Genomic DNA, 16,221 nt, shown 5'->3' with positions numbered 1-16,221 from the left:
CCTGGCCGTCGTAAAGGATCACTCAGGCGGTGACCAGACCCAGGAGGGGTAAGAGGGAGAGCAGATTCAAGGTTGCCACGATAGCCCAGGCATGAGATGATGGCAGCTTAGACTCTATGGAAGAGGTGGGAAATGACCAGATTTATAATGTTTTGACAGTACAGCTGATAAGATTTGCTGATGAATTGGAAATAGAGAGAAAGGGAAGTCAAAGATGACCCTTAGTTTTCGTGAGGGAGCACAGGTCAATGGTGGTACCACCTACTAAGATCAGGATGGGTAGGGGTGGGGGACAGTCAAGACTTCCATGTAGGTGAAGTTTCAGGTGTCCATTAGACATCCAAGTGGGCCTGTCGTGTAGGTTGACCTTTAGATGAATCTGGAGTTGAGGAGGGAGGTCGGGGTTGGAGGCAGGACATGAGGAGCCATCTTTGTGAGGCCACTGAACGCCCCGGGAGTAGATGAGGTCCCCAGGGCTGGATGTGGATGGAGGAGGGAAGGAGAGAGCCCAACACTGACAAGTAAGGCAGGACAGAGGTCTGCGAAGGAGACGGAGAAGGACTGGCCATGGTGAGACCGGAAGAAATCAAGCAGGGAGGGGGGTCCCAGAGGCCAAAGGGTGATCATTTCAATAAGAAAGGAATGATGGAGATCACTGTGTCAAAAGCCTCTGCGGAGTAAAATAAGGCAAAGCCTGAGCCTTAGCCATGGATTTGGCGACTCGGGGTGATTTGCAACTGTAAGAAGGGAGTTTAAAGCCTAATCTGAGGTGTATGCAGCTAATAACTAGCTGGGTAGGGATTTAAACCCACACCTTGGCTCCTAGCCACTGTGGTCCACTGCCTCCATGGCCAGGGAGCCCTTGTGGTGGCTGAGCCGACCCCACTTCTTTTGTTGGCCTCAGTCTGCTCCCACTCCCATTTGTTCTTCATATGGTCTCAGGCAGCTAAAATGTATTAGGTTGAACTAAATAAAATTGCTCTTTCAGTAGGTCAGGAACACTTGAATATTGGCGAATGGTGTGGTTCAACCCGAAACAGGAGTGTAAAGCACTTAGCATGGTGCCAGGCACGGCCTGAGCACCCAACAAATGCCACCTCTTACTCCGCATCTCATTCGCTCCTCTGTTGGGGTGTTGTCATTCCCTGTTTCCTGGTGAAGAAGGTCAGGAACTTGCCCAAGGACTCACAGTCACCGGCCTGCAGAGCCAGGAAGGCGCTCATCCTGACCAGAGCGCTCTCCCTCCTGATTGTGCCAGCATGCTGCTTGCTCCTGGGCAGAGCGAGAGAGAGAGAGAGAGAGAGAGAGAGAGAGAGAGAGAGGCCAGCCCCTCTGCCCTGCCCCCTCCTGGGGCTCCTGGAAGCTCAGACCGCCCCCCAGAAGCCTCCCAAGACTTCACTCCCCCTACCTAGGGTTGCAGCTCTGGGAATGACCTCTCTCGGGGGAGACAGAAGGAGAAATGCTGCGTTGGAAGGCTGAGCCCAGAGCTAGCCCAGGAGTGGAAGGGGTGAGGCATTGTCCATATAAGGACACGTTTTCCTCTCTATGTTGAGGCCACCCCCCCTCCTCACACCACCACCTTCCTCCCCACTGCTTCTTTGGGGGCACCAGCAGACCAGCAAAGAACTCCAGCCCTGGGGCCCAGATCTAGAAATGGAGTTCAGTTTCATCACAAACTGATTAAAATAGACAGAAAATACATGCTGCTCTTAAACTTTTATTACTATTATTTTTATCCCCTGGGCAGCCATGTGAGCACAAAACTGGTTCTGATTAAGCATGTGGTCCTCTCAGCGCACTCCTTGCTGCGGTTCTCACGGACAGACTGATGGCTAGTGGCTCGTGTTGCAGGCGCAGCCCACAGGGGGCGGGGGTGCTGCAGAGGGAAGAGGGGGCTCGTTGCACCCCTGTGGGGCTCCAAGTCTGGGGGTGTGCCTGGTCAGCCAGGGAAACGTGAGCCCCTCTCCTCACGGCCAGATGGAAAGATAAGGAACATCTACAAACAAGGCTCAAAGCACATGACGGGGTGGTGTACTCACAAGTCAGTGTAAAGCAGGCACCCAAGAGCTGAGGATGGATGAGGAGGCAGGAAACATACAGCAGGGGCCCATCCGGGAGGGCTTTGTGAAGGTGGAGGATTCTAAAGCGGATTTGGAAAGGAGGCGAGGAAATGCGGCGAACAGGAGAAATGAATGAACAGGTAAATGATCACCGTCGCACGCATTCTCTCCCTAGAGCCTTGTAGTGCTGTGAGGCAGAGAAAATAAGTGTAGTTTCCCTTGTACAAATGTGGAAACAGAGACCCAGGGCAGCTGAAATTATTTGCCCACGATCCCAGGATTGCTGATGACAGAGCTGCAGCTAGAGCCCTCTTCTCTCCATCCCTACTCTAATGATGCTTGGAAGCAAAGCCCATCGTGACCCCACGAGGAGAGAAGGAATCTCAGTCCCCATCTCCTTTCTTTCAGGAGCCCAGGGAAACTGGGCCTCTCCTCCTTTGCTTGCTTATGCCTCAGTTTCCCCATCAATTAAAAAAAAATCTTGGTCCTTCCTTGTCTCCCTCCTCTGATGCCCCGGAACTCACTGGGAAAAAGACGGCAAAGCGAGTACTCATGCCAAGGAAGAGAGGACTGTCTGTGCACACTCTGGCCTCGCCTCCTCTTCCTTAAAAGGGGGGAAAACAGAGACATTTCTGGGTGCACCTTTCTTTAACTTGTCATTGGTGCTGTCAGAAGTGCTGGTCTTGAAGGAAGGGAAGAAGGGAGGGCCCCAGACAGGGAACCATAGACTCACCCCATGACCTTGGTTTATGGCAGCCTGATCTACAAATGTCAAGGGAAGTGTACCCGCCCAGCCCCTGGTTCTGTGCTTCCGAGCCCACCCCGCAAAGCCCCAGAAGCCCAGTCTAGGCGAGAGCACGTGTTAGAGTCTGGGATTGCCCCACCGTGGAGGCGGGGACAGGGAGATGGCCCTTCCTCCCCAGACAGGCCACAGGAATGTGGCCAAGCGGCAGCTGGAAAGTCCCACCCCTCCTTTCTCCCTCTGCGCTTCCTCTTCAGGAGCAGGAAAAGGATGCACAGGAAGGGGCTGGGAGGGGGAGGCTCCCTCCCAGCTTAGTCCCTGAAGAGAGTTCCTTGTGGGGAAAATGCTGGAGCCCAGTGATAGCGGTGCAGCCAGCCCCTTCTTATCCCGGTCCCAGCAGCTTGCTAGAGGCCAGGCTCTTCTCGGCCCAGTGAGGGCCTTTTCCACCCAGCCCAGCGCTATGTCACCCTGCTGCCCTGACAAAGGAGGGTTTCCCCCGGCATCTTCCACACTGGGCATGAATGGGAAGAGGGGGAGCGGAGGACAGCCCCGCGGAGTGGTGCACTCACCCGGGCAGCATTTCAGCTCTGCCCAGAGGCTGCCGCTGCAGGGTTCCAGTGGCTCTGCTTTGGGGAGGGTGCGGAAGCCCCCACAAGGGCTCCAAGGCTCAGTCCAGAGCCCGTGAGGCGTGCCGGCCGCCTGCTCAGAGGCCTTCATCTGGAGGTCTGGAGGTCTGACTGTCGGTGTCCCTCGGTACAAGAGTCAGAGACAACAGGCTGCAAGCCCCCTCCAGACCATGAGCCCAGGGCAGCAGCCCATCCCCTGCGTCCCCTGTTCAAGAGACCTCTCTACACAGAGTGGGCTTTTGGAAATCCAGAATGTTTAGCCCAAGCGCGTTAAGACCCAGTGAAGGGAAAAGATAGGCACTGGTGAGCAGAGGGGCTCTGACTGTCCCCCAGCCCTGCCAGTGATGCGATTCTGGCGGCCCGTGCCTGCAGCAGAGGCGAAAGCGCTACCCAGCTCCCAGGGCAGCCTGTCCATCCATCTTCAGGGCAGCTGTGCTCTGCCCCTGATTTATAAGGCCGGGTGGCGAGGACACTCCTTCTTTGGTGCTCTTGAGAGGAAGGTGCCTGGCCTGCCCGGCAGGCGCTGAGGGCCCTCAGAGTGGAGCCGGGACGGGGAGGACCTGCTGGGGTTGAGGTGGGATGTTTATCGCGATGCCTCTTCTGCTTCTTCCCCTGGGCAGCTGCCTACTCATGTTTGTCGTTAACCTGTTTTGTTCCAGATGCCCCCACCAGTGAGAACGCCAGGGCCCCGGAGATGAAAGCCCGGAGGCCAAAGAGCTCTCTTCCTTCCGTGCTAGGAACAGAGAGTAAGTACTCGTTCAGCCCTTCCAGGCAAACCCGGGACTGAGGGCCGGCCGCTTCCCTGCCTGTGCTCCTCGGAGCCTGGACCCTGCCACCACCCTGGTGCCCTGTGAGCTCCCGGTGACCGAGCCACTGGCCTTTTCTCAGCCCTCCCACCTCTCCAAGGCCTAAGTAGTGCTGCACATCCACATCCCGTGGCATCGTCACTCAGGCCTCTTCTGCTTCCCACCAAGAACCCTGGGAGACCTTCCCCTAATCTATCCCAGTTGAGTCTTTCCTGCCACATAGACCTTCTTACACAGTGGCTCTGATCAGATCACTCCTGGCTGGAGTGCCCAGCGGTCCCCAGAGCCCACCAGTCCCGTGGAAGTGAACCCCTCACACGTTGCCGTCCTGGCACACCTGCCACGTGTGAGCACACCTTCTGACATCCAGCCTCAGCCTTTCTTTCCAAGCATTGCCCCCCAGCTCCATACTCCCGTTTCATCCTCAAGCCAAACTGAGCTCCTCTGTGTGCACCGGACATCCCTGTGTTCCTCCCTTTGTGCCTTTGCTCTGGCACCTCTCTTGTGGGACAGGCTCCCACTGAAAAGTCATCTCATCCCTGAGCTCGTCTTTGCTCCAGCTGAAAGGAACTCTTCCCTCCCGTAAGCCCCCATAGCACTCAGCATCCCCCTTCTGCCATTGGCTGTCCTCTTCCCAGGGTCACGGTGATGTGTCTGTGTCTCATCCTCCTTCCTCCTTTTTAAGTTCCGTGGGCCTCCAGCTGGCCCAACGTAGGGGTGCACCTTTCAGGATGCCAGTGCCGTGACCTGCTCATAGAAAGGCCTTACCACCATCTCTCAGAACAAGCTTGCAGCTGTGGTCTAATAGCCAAGCAGGGAAGGGGCTTCTCCTATGACTGCCTGGCTCTCTCCCTCTTTTTGCATCTTGGCTTCCCCCAGAACCCGTTAGAAGCTTTCAGGCACTGTGCCTAGGGTCCACGGGGCTTCTACAGGCCCCCCAAAATATTTCAATATCTTATAAAATGAGGGGAAAATTTAACTTTTAGGTCAAAGAAAATGTTTTAATTCAGAACATAAATATATTCATCTTTATACCAGTGCAGTTGTAAAATATAATTTATGTATGTATGTATGTAAGTATATACTTTTTTTTTTTTCTTTAGTGAAGGGAAGGAGCCTTCAGAGGCAAAAGTGCTTAGACTCCACGAAGGTCATAACGCAGCCCTGGCTTCCGCTGCTGATTAATTATCGGTCTAATTTTGTTAGAAGGATGCTTCAAAACCTCCAATTTTAACAAAAGATATGGGGTTGCTTGGGCATCCCCAACACACTCTGTGTTTTAAAAGAGCAAAAGACAAGACAAACTCTTGATGACCGATACTAATGAAGGGAAGTGAGCTAGGTTAATTCAAAGGCTGCCTCTCTTTTTCCGTTACAAGGCAGTGTTCTGTAACTTAGTTTTGTCCTCATCTCTTCACCTATTTACCTTCCCAATGAGGAGCTTGTGTTCCTCATGCACATACCAGCCAAGCTTTTGGGGATGGGGAGCACGCTCAGCCTTCAGTATGCCAGGGCAGCCAAAGTGGAATGATAATTTCTCATGGATATTTATTTATTTTTGGCTGTGTTGGGTCTTCGTTTCTGTGCGAGGGCTTTCTCTAGCTGCGGCGAGCGGGGGCCACTCTTCATCGTGGTACGCGGGCCTCTCACTGTTGTGGCCTCTCCCGTTGCGGAGCGCAGGCTCCGGACGCGCAGGCTCAGTAGTTGTGGCTCACGGGCCTAGTTGCTCCGCGGCCTGTGGGATCTTCCCAGACCAGGGCTCAAACCCCTGTCCCCTGCATTGGCAGGCAGATTCCCAACCACTGCGCCACCAGGGAAGCCCTCTCATGGATATTTAACCACTGGGAGCCTCCAATTATCAAAAGTCGACGTTTAATAATAAGTTGTTGACAATGCATAAACAATTCTAAGAAAAACCTGGTGAGAATGGGTTAATGATTTTATCTTCCGAAAGGATTTCTTGGGCCTGTGTTCTATTTAGTTATGGGAAAAAGTCCTCGGGAGAGACATGGGGTCTCGTAAGAGCGCCAAGTGCTGGTGAACTGGGTCTGATGCGATTGTTCTCCTCTCCTGGGGGCAGAAGCAGGAGTGCCTGGAGTTCGAGCTGGGAGGTCAGCAGCCTCCTGTCCTCAGCTCTGGCACATCTATTCCGGTGAGATCCCGAGGGAAGTGAGGTGGGGTCAGAGGAGAGCCGTGAAAGAGAAAAACAAACTGGAGACAGTGAGCAGACCCGGGACCTGGGCTCTTTGCCCTGGAGAAGAGAAGGCTGTGGAAAACCCCAGCCAAGCTGTCATCGTGCAGTTCCAGGGCAGGGGCCCTCGACCCTGGCTGCATGTTAGATTCACCTGGGGAGCATTTAAAACCACTGCTCCCTGCTGCACCCCAGACTAATTAGATCAGAATCTCTGGCAGTGGGATCCCAGCTTCAGTGTATGTTTACGCTCCTGGGCCATTCCAAGGTGCTGTCAGCCAGGCTGGAAACGAGCTGTCCAGAGGGAATCCCGGTGCCCTGGCACCGCTGGTCTTGAGAAGCAGAACCGGGTCTAACTCTTCTAACTCCATTAAATGTGGAACCACTGCGGGCCCCCGGCCCAGGTCCTCAGGGCATTTCCATCACCTGCCTTTAGGGAGAGAGCAAGATGCTCTGGTGGAGTCTGGGCGCCATGGTTCTTTCCCCTCCGAAGGGTGCGGAGAAGGGGGCTCAGTGGGCAGTGCTGTTCAGAGGAAGGGGCAACTGCAAGTGCTTCATCTCCGTGGCAAACAAACACATTCGTGACTGCATCCACTCCAGCTGACACTGCTTGTCTGCTGAAGGGGAATTTCACTCTGTGTAGAAAGCCTTCACGGTGGAGTTACAGACAGATGTCTTACGCCCAAAAGAATGGAAGTGTGTGTCTCTATCTATAGTAATGGCCATGTTGAATCCCTCTGCCGGCCCACGCCTCCTGGCCCCCATCATCCCAGCCTGTCACTCCCTGGGGCACTGAGGGCATTAGCAGCACTTTTCCTTCGAAACCTGCAGAGTTTCCTGGGCGCCTGTGTACCACTGTGGGGCTTCCTTCCCAGGAGGCTCCTGAGAAGGCAGCTGCCCAGAGATAGGGAATGAAGGGGGTGTCTTTTAGGCCTGCACCCCCAGTTCTTTTCTCACTTTGGGGGATAATTTATATGATTTATCAATTACATAAGTTAAATATGCATGCCTTCTTGTTTCAACATTTTAACTAGTACAGAAGTTTACCAAGTACAATGTGAAAGCCCTCTTTCATCTTACCCCTAAGTTCACTCACCTCCTCAAATGAATTCACAATTACTTTTTTCTGACTATTCACATATACACATGCAAATATTTCAGTTGGATTTTCTTCTCACAGAAATGGAATTATGCAGCCTGTACACCTCTGCAACTTGCCTTTTTCTCTTAACATTGCCGTCCCCAGTCCCAAACATCTCTGTTTCCATGAGAAAGCCCAGATTCTCACGTTGCTGAGTGGTCTGGCTGTGTATGTGTGTTCATTTTCATCAAGGGCTGGGAAGTACCTAATTTAACCAGGAAATCCATCTTTCCTCCAGTGACCGAGGGGAGGCTGAGTGGTTTCCTAGTCAAATAGATGGTGGCCAGATCCCTGTCTGCATGCCCTCCCCTCCCCAGCTCGGATGTTTGGTCCTGTGAGGGAGCTGTCAGGTGTGAAAGTAGATGACGCTTGTCTACACTGACCTGAGAGCCCCCGGGGGCACCGCTGCTGCCTAGCTCTGGGGAGCGTGAGGGAAAAGCCAAGCTGATTTGCCCAAACCCAAGGGGCCGGATGAGAGAAAACTGACGAGAGTACCAGTTAACCTGACAGACACCAACTCACAGGTACAGAAGTGAGGAGGGGGTCATCTGGGAAGGTTTGGGGATGAGGGAAATGCTAGGCCAGGTTATGAAAGAGGAGAGGAATGTGGTTTCGTTGAGGAGGAGCTGTAACACTCCTCTTGTGAGGGGAGACTGGAGGGAGGAATGCACAGGTACTATCGTGAGGGCCTCCGATTCAGTCACCTGCCCATCACACAAAACAAGAGTTTTTTGAGCACCCATGCAACAGGCATCATCTTAGCCACTCAATCTATGTCACTTCAGGCAAGTCTTATTCAACTGAGCTACAAATAGTTGTTCCCATTTAACAGATGAGCAAATCTGAGTCTTAGAGAACTAAACTATCTTGCCCAGAGTCTCACAGCTCACAGCTGGTTACATGTGGGCACTGTGAGGGCAACCCTGATCTCCGTTCCTCCCACGCCACCCTGTGCCTTCCATAGTCTCAGGGCCATCCCTTGTGCTGTCCACACAGTGGACACTGTCCACCAGTGGGGACAGAGGTCTGCTACCATCAGAGCTGGGGGAGAAGAGTGTGACAGCCGGCGTGCTTCCCTGGATCTTGAGACCTGTCAGGGTCTTTGCTGCATGCCTCTCAATGGGAATTTTTTTCTAACTTTATTTTATATAATTTCAAATTTACAGAAAAGGTGCAAGAATAGTACAAGAAACTCTTGTACACCCTTTACTTAGATTCATCAATTATTTGCATTTTGTTCCATTGTTTTGTCGTTCTCTGTGTATAAACTCATATATATATATACACCATTCATCAAATATTCATATCTATGTATCTATATACACTGTATATATACTATATATACACTATATCTGTTCATATATATTCACCATTCATCATATAGACGTATATATACCATTTACAAATAGAGACATCATGCCCTTGATCTCTAAATATCTACTGTGTATCTCCTAAGAACATAACCACAATGCGATTATTAAAATCAGGACATTTAACATTGAACCGATACTGTTTAACCCACGGTCCCATATTCAGTTTTTGTCTATTGTTATGGCTGCTTTCCCCCATCTTGATGGGAATTCAGTCTCAGCACTCCTGGAAAACTTCATGCACTCCTCCAGCCCAGAGTGGGTCGTCTCCCACCTTTGGAGAGAGAACAAGAGAGACGTGCGTGGGCCTGGGGGAGAAGTATCCCCACTGTGACGGGGATGGGGGGCGTGGGTGGACAGCAATACCCTTCCTTGTTGGACCTCCAGATGCCCATTTACTGTGCCCGGTGGGGCAGTGCTCAGGCCCAGGGCATAGCCAAACAAGCCCCTGGGCTGGAGAGCAGGAAATGAATGTCTTGGTTCTGCCTCTAATTGAACATGTGGCCTTAGTCAAAGCCCTTCCTCCCTCTGCACCTGTCAAATGGGGACTTTCTCCGACTGACCCCCCAGGCCTTTTCCAGCTCTGACATCAAGACATTCAGTAGAATGCTTTGCTTTGGAGTGACACAGCGCAGGTGGGGCTGGCCAACACCCTTTGTATCATCTGGTACATGAAGGGTGGAAGCTCCGGCAAGCATGAACACACAGCAGCAGAGATATCCTGATGGGAAGGAGGCCATATGCATAGAGTCCAGGCTTAGTGTGTCCAGCTGGAGGGGATCTGACTGGAATTTTGTGTGAGAGAGGCATTGATGGGGTTGAAGGATGGTTTGAGAAAATACAGAGAGGCACTGCCAGTGCGATAACAGGCTCAGGGGTTCCTCCTATCAGTCCGTAAAGCTGACGGTCTTTTAGGAAAGAGATAGAGGAACATCCACAAGGTGCTTTTACAACTAGGGGACAGGAACCAGTGCCTGTCCATCTCTGAAATTTCAGTGCCTGGTGTGAAGTAGGGATATAATAGGTATTTCACTTTTCAAATGTATTTTTGAGTTCCCCTGCTTCTGGGATCTGGAGAGGATACAGCTGCACCACTTTATGTTCCATGCCTGGCCTTGACCTTGAGCTTCACCTCTCATACCGGTCACTTTGACCTCACTGACTACTATCCCAGATTACGATGCTCTTAGATATCTTGGCCTTGGACTCCTGTATGTGTCTCTCTCTGAACCACAAAGTCATCTTTGAAAGCATCTTTGGATATCAAAAGCAGTGTCCAGTTATCCAGAAGATTTTCTCCAGGATCAAATCTTTCTTTTGATCAAACTCTCTCCAGGATTCAGAGGGCTGGAAGGAGATGCTGGAGGGGTTAAGACTTGGCATCGAGACTTGCTTGACGGGGAAAGGTATGGGCCCGGGAGAGAAGCGGGACTATTTCCATGAATGTCTTTGAAAGCTGGCACCAACTCCTGGTTACTCCCAACCAAAATACTGGCCTCTGAGGAGTGATGGTGGTCATGCCACCCTCCACCACACCACGCATGTGGACCTGTGCTTCCACTCCCAGGCTGCCACCTCCAGATCCTTCCCAGCTCTTCCATTGTCTCCCACAAGCCAGTTTAATGGCAGGATGGGTCCTCCCAGGGAAGGGCCTGGAGGATGCCCATCAAACAACACTGACACTGCTGTCCTGGCCATGCTGGGCTGCCTCTTTCACAACTGTCCTGACGTTCTGTGCCCTGGGGGCTCAGGGCTGGGTGTTTGCGGTAACAAGAGGAGCAGTGTTCCTCTGGAATCTTCTTACGTGACAGCCTTTGCTATGAGGGGATGTGTATAGGAAATTTGCCCAGAGATGTTCATTCTGGGAGAATGACTAATATTTTTCCACAGGTTTGTAAGGAGGGGTTGGAAAGGGCCTAATGTGTGTGGGGGGAGGGAGAGGGACATTGCTGGGGGGAGTTTTCAAGTCCCCTGGAGCCCTGAGCCTCCCCCAGTGCAGGACAGTGAGATTCAGCCTTCCATCCCCAGGTCCTCACCTCCACCGTCCTGTTCTGACACAGCCCTGCAGGGTGGGTGCTGTCCCTCCACACGTCACCCAACCCAAGTCCCCTTCAGGAGCTCGTGGCAGAAAGTTAATGCTGATTTTGGGAATTGTGAAGGGTTTGATGTCTATTTTTAGCTAGCTACCTAAAAAAGGAAATGTCCCCGGAGAGGCGGAGATCCAGGGACCTCCCTGTACCCTAGGCTGTTCATGCCACCTCCCCAATTCCCTTTGGCTTTCCATTATCTCAGACCCTTTTGAAGCTGTAAGACCCGCCTTCAGGCTCTGTAAATATCTCCCAATTGCTGGCTCTGATCTTTCTGGAGATCACTGGAGAGAGGGACTCATGTGTCTTCAGATTGAGCAGTCTGGAAACTTCTGTGGGGTGCTGACCTCTGCCCTCCCAGGGCAGAGGAAGGTTCATGGGGCCAGGACTAGGTGGGTGGGGGCAGGCTGGGGCAAAAGCAAAAGACGGATTACCCAGATAATCGGAGGCGAGCCTTCCCAGCCCAGCCCCATGTTTCCCAGGAACCTTCTAAATTCAGTGCTTTGATTTGTGATGTTCTTATTGGGTTGCTTCACTTCTTCCAGCCTCAGTCCCCTGTCTGGGGTAGAAGGCCCAGCACCTGGCAGCTTTGATCTAACTGGTAACAGAGCAAGGGACCTTCTCCTTTTTGTGGAAAGTTGCACAAGGATTCAAGCCAATGGGCTTTATCTCTGAGCATCAGAGCCCAGGGGTGGGTTGGAGTATTCTCGGGAATTCCCATGTTAACAGAGATCCTCGGGGGTTCCATTTATTCCTTTAAGAGCTGTTTTCAAGCCTGTGCCAGGTACTGAGCTACGCACTGGGGATACAGAAAATGAACAGGATGGGCCTCGTTCCTGTCCCCAGGGAGCTTGCTGGGGTGTATGCGTGTTGGGGGCAGGTTTCTGCAATTGCAGTGCCTTGTGATGACTACTGATTGAACTGCCTTGGAGGGGCATGGAGCCCAACCTGGCAGCAGTGATGCGTGAGCTGAGACCTGTCCCAGAATGTGCAAGAGTCAGCAAAGAGTTGACAACAAAATCCTGGCATTGCAGAAACTGAAAGGCCTTCAGTGTAGAGTACAGAGCAGTGCCCCCCAGAAGCTGGCACAGGAACCGGCAACATCCACACCCCAGGAAGGTCAGGAATCTGTGTTTTCAGCAAGTCTCCCGGGTGATCATCATGCACACTAGATTTTGAGAACCACTGACATTGAGCATACAGGGCATGGGTGAGGGTGTTCCCCAAGAGTTAGAAAGAAGGCTGGGTCTGAAAGTCGGGGACAAATCTTGAAGGCCCTTGTCTGGTGAGTTGGACTTGATCCTAAGAGGCAGTTGGCAGCCACTGGAGAGGTTTCAACAGTGGAGTGACATCAGACTTGCATTTGAGAAAGACCATTTTGGCCACTGAGTGATGGATGTATTAGTGTGGGGAAAGGGGACCAGAGGTCTAGGAGGTGGTACAGTTAGGACTAGAATGGTGACAGTGGGGATGTGGAAGTGGGACCAAGGAGGTTATCTTGTTGATGGAATTGAAAGATGTCAGCTCGTGACCGGATGTGGGCAGGGAGGGGGCCTTGGGAGAAATGGGGATGAGAAGCAGTATGGGGAGAAGAACCTGGATTTGGTTTTGGATGTGTTGGGTTTGCGGTATGTGCCTAGGGAAATGGTGTCAGGTAGTGGAATGTATGGGTGGGCCCAGGAGAGAGGTCTGGGCTCCAGGAAAAATGAGGGCAGCAGAAAGAGGGATAAAAAAAAGGAACTCAGAGGGCTTCCCTGGTGGCGCAGTGGTTGAGAGTCTGCCTGCCGATGCAGGGGACACGGGTTCGTGCGCTGGTCCGGGAAGATCCCACATGCCGCAGAGCGGCTGGGCCCACGAGCCATGGCCGCTGAGCCTGTGCGTCCGGAGCCTGTGCTCCGCAACGGGAGAGGCCACAACAGTGAGAGGCCCGTGTACCGCCAAAAAAAAAAAAAAAAAAAAAAAAGGAGAGGGAGGACACTCTTCCCTCCTTGCCTCACCCTGTGTCTGAGGTTTGCAAAGATGGTTGGATTTTATTTTCCTTCTGTGATACTCCTCTCTGGCAATGGCTAGCACAGAAAGTTTGGGGTGCTGGAGAAGGGGGTGAGGGACAAAGGGCTGACAGCAATAATAAGATAATAAGAAGGGTGCATCCAGAGGAAAAGAAACTAGTTAGTGACCCAAGAAGTACTGAGAGCTTGGGCATCTGGACCAGCAAGAATTTTCCCTCTACTGAGGACCTGAACTGCGGAAGGAGCTTCAGGTGCAGCACAAGCGACCTCTTGTAGGTATAAAGCTGACCTGACCAACAGTGTGGAGACTAAACAGGTGAAGGAAAGTACAGAGCAGTCCTCTGGGGATGTGTTTGGGGAAGAAAGGTGAATGGGTGGTAGGGCTGGTGTTAGAGCTTGCACTTTATTGCTATACCTTCTTTACAATGTAGCTTAATTCTTTACAACAAATTTTATTTATTCTTCCCACAGTCTTTGAGGAAACTGAAGCTCCAAGAGGTTAAATAACAGGCTATAAGTCACACAGCTTAGGAAGTAACAGGGCAGTATTCAAACCCAAGTCCAGTGCCAGAGCCTACACCCACTGCATTTCTGCAAAGGGACAGAGAAAGGTTTCAAGGACCTGGTTTGAGGACGGGGCAGAATGTCAGCTGGAGTCAAGAGGAAACAGGAGGAAAGCAGCCATACACTGGGCAGCAAGAGGGTTAAGTCCTGTTTCTCACTTGGCCACATGCCGTTTTATAAACCCAGCAAGTCATCTGACTTTTATTCAAATCCATCTCCTTTTTCATGAAATGGAAACAACGTGAAGTGCCCTGCTTGTGTTTGGTTGGGGTAAGAACCCAGTGAGAAAAAGGATGATGACATCATGGGTTAGAAACTCAACTTGCTGAGTCTAGCTCTCTACGAGAAACCAGGTTTAGAATCCAGTGACTCTGCTTCCTAATCCATTAAATATGTTCTCCTAAGCCCAGAACGCAGTTAATGGATTTCAGCAGATGGTCCTATAAAATATGTATAGAAGAGGATACAGAACATTGTTAATGTTTCAAATAGTTGTTACTGATAGGAACCAAACCAGTTTCAAATGCTAACCAATTCAAACAGGAGGCGCTCGAAATTTGTAGAACTACCATAAAACTTTGGCCTTCAATCTTATTTAACTGTAACATAGAAATATTGCTATTAGTTCAGGCTCTACTTCTGGCCAGGTAGGTTTACCCAGAGCCCCCAAGAATAGTATAGGGGGGCACTTTGGAGTCATCTGCTTTCACTTTGTGCCCTTCCTTGCCTTCTGATTAACTCCTAGCCCACCACTCCAGGGGCTGGCAGTCTCCTTCCCTGCCCCCAGAGCTCGTCCGCAGCTACAGCGTGCTAGGGCTGCCATAACAAAGTACCGCAGACTGGAGGACCTAAACATCAGAAATGTATTGTCTCACGGTTCTGGAAGCTGGAAGTCCGAGATCAGGTGTCAGCAGGTTTGGTTTCTCCTGAGGCCTCTCTCCTTGGCCTGCAGGTGGCGGGCTTCTTGCCTCACACGGCCCTTTTTCTGCGTGTGCATCCCTGGTGTCTCTCCACGTGCCCAAATTTCCTGTTCTTATAAGGACACCAGTCGGTTTGGATGAGGGTCCACCCTAACAGCCTCCTTTTAATTTGATCACCTCTTTAAAGTTCCTGTCTCCAAATATAGTCATATTCTGAGGTATTAGGGGCTAGGGCTTCAACATATGAACTGCGGGGGACACCACTCAGCCCATAACAACAGCCCTCCACACAGTTCCTCTGAAGAGATGGCTTTCCCTCTCCCAGGAGGTCAGATCCCGGCTCTGGTAGGAGCCCCTCTTTCCTTCCCTTGAGGGCTGCTCTCTTCCAGTTGTGCCGTCTCCCTTCCAGCTGCCCTGGATGCAGGGAGCAGGGGCTTTGTGGCTCGGCCAATTCTGAGGGTTCCGTATCCCATCCAGTACGCACTCCCGAGGGATCTGACTTTCCCAGGCTCTTCCCTGCCAGCGTCTCTGCGCTCTCCCTCTCCACCTAGTCCTAGCCTTCTGCTTTCACACCTGTTCTCTTCTCTCTCACCTTGGAAGAAACGTTAGCTTGACATTTCCTCTTCTTCACCTGCTTCTCTTTGTCCCTTTCACCTCCAGAATTCTTGATGGATTAGTTGACTCCCTAGCTGTGTCCTTGAGAATCTACTCTAGAGCAACTTCTGACCCCACCATCCCACACAACCTGCCCTCTCAAATACCACCCATCACCTGATGCTGGTCGTATCCTCCCAGTACCCATCCTCCTCCACCCTGGGTTTCAGGAACAGTCCTTCCACAGCCCCTCTCCTTCAGCCCAGCTCCTCCCTGAGAGTATCAGCTCAGATCAGACCCTGGCCCTTTCTCATCTTTCACTGTACTCTTTTCCCCAAAGAACTGACCCATCCTCACAGTTTCCATTAATGATTGCATGTTGGATCCTAAAATCTTTGTCGTTCAGCTTCCACCAACTATCTCTAGAATTCTGATCCTGGGCTTCTAGCCAATACACAGATTAAACTCTTTCATCGACCACATTCTCTTGAGCCAAGCCAAACTCCTCATCTTTCACTCCTAGATTCCACGTTCCATCGATAAAATTTTTCCCATTTATTCAAGGAAGATGTCCCTGAGAAATCTTTGTTCCTCCCTCTTGTTTAGCCCCGGAATTCTTTTAACTTTTCTTCCATCTCTTATTTGTATTTTCTTTTCTGCTGCCTTTGCCAAGGCTGGACCTTGATGTGTTTCTCCTAAGAGTATGGCAATAGCCTCCTAATTGGATATTCTTGTGCCCTGGAACTAGAAAGACCTCCAGGGGTCCTCTAGCCCAGTTGGACTGCCGTTTGTGTTAGGACTTCCTGTTACTCAGGACAGAGACCTAACTCTCAAACTTGACATTCTAGACCAGCACTGTCCAATAGAACTTTCTGTGATGATAGCAGTGCTCTCTGTCTACACAATATGGAAGCCACTAAACATGCATGGCTATGAGCACTTGAAATGTGACTAGTGTGACCGAGGAACTGAATTTTTTATCTTCTTTAAATTGTCACGCCATCTTCGTGCCACTGCTCTCTGAAACCAGCCCTGTGCTCCAGCCACCCTCCACCAGACATCACCCTGACTCTCTACTCTGAGTCACTCGGTTCCTGATCAGTGGGGCTCT

General features: G+C 51.5%; 1 protein-coding gene across 1 annotated transcript in view; it reads left to right on the top strand.

Annotated features, from left to right (window-relative positions):
* The window catches only part of MYLK (myosin light chain kinase), a 185,406-nt gene that overhangs the window by 117,598 nt on the left and 51,587 nt on the right, over positions 1-16,221 (top strand). The window contains exon 19 of the mRNA XM_082839581.1: positions 4,088-4,174. Within this exon, the coding sequence (XP_082695707.1) occupies positions 4,088-4,174 (87 nt within the window). The remainder of the gene's footprint in view (positions 1-4,087; positions 4,175-16,221) is intronic.

The sequence above is a fragment of the Leucopleurus acutus genome, assembly GCF_964270905.1.
Source record: "Leucopleurus acutus genome assembly, chromosome: 5".
NCBI lineage: Eukaryota > Metazoa > Chordata > Mammalia > Artiodactyla > Delphinidae > Leucopleurus > Leucopleurus acutus.
This window is presented reverse-complemented; position numbering and strand designations above follow the sequence as displayed.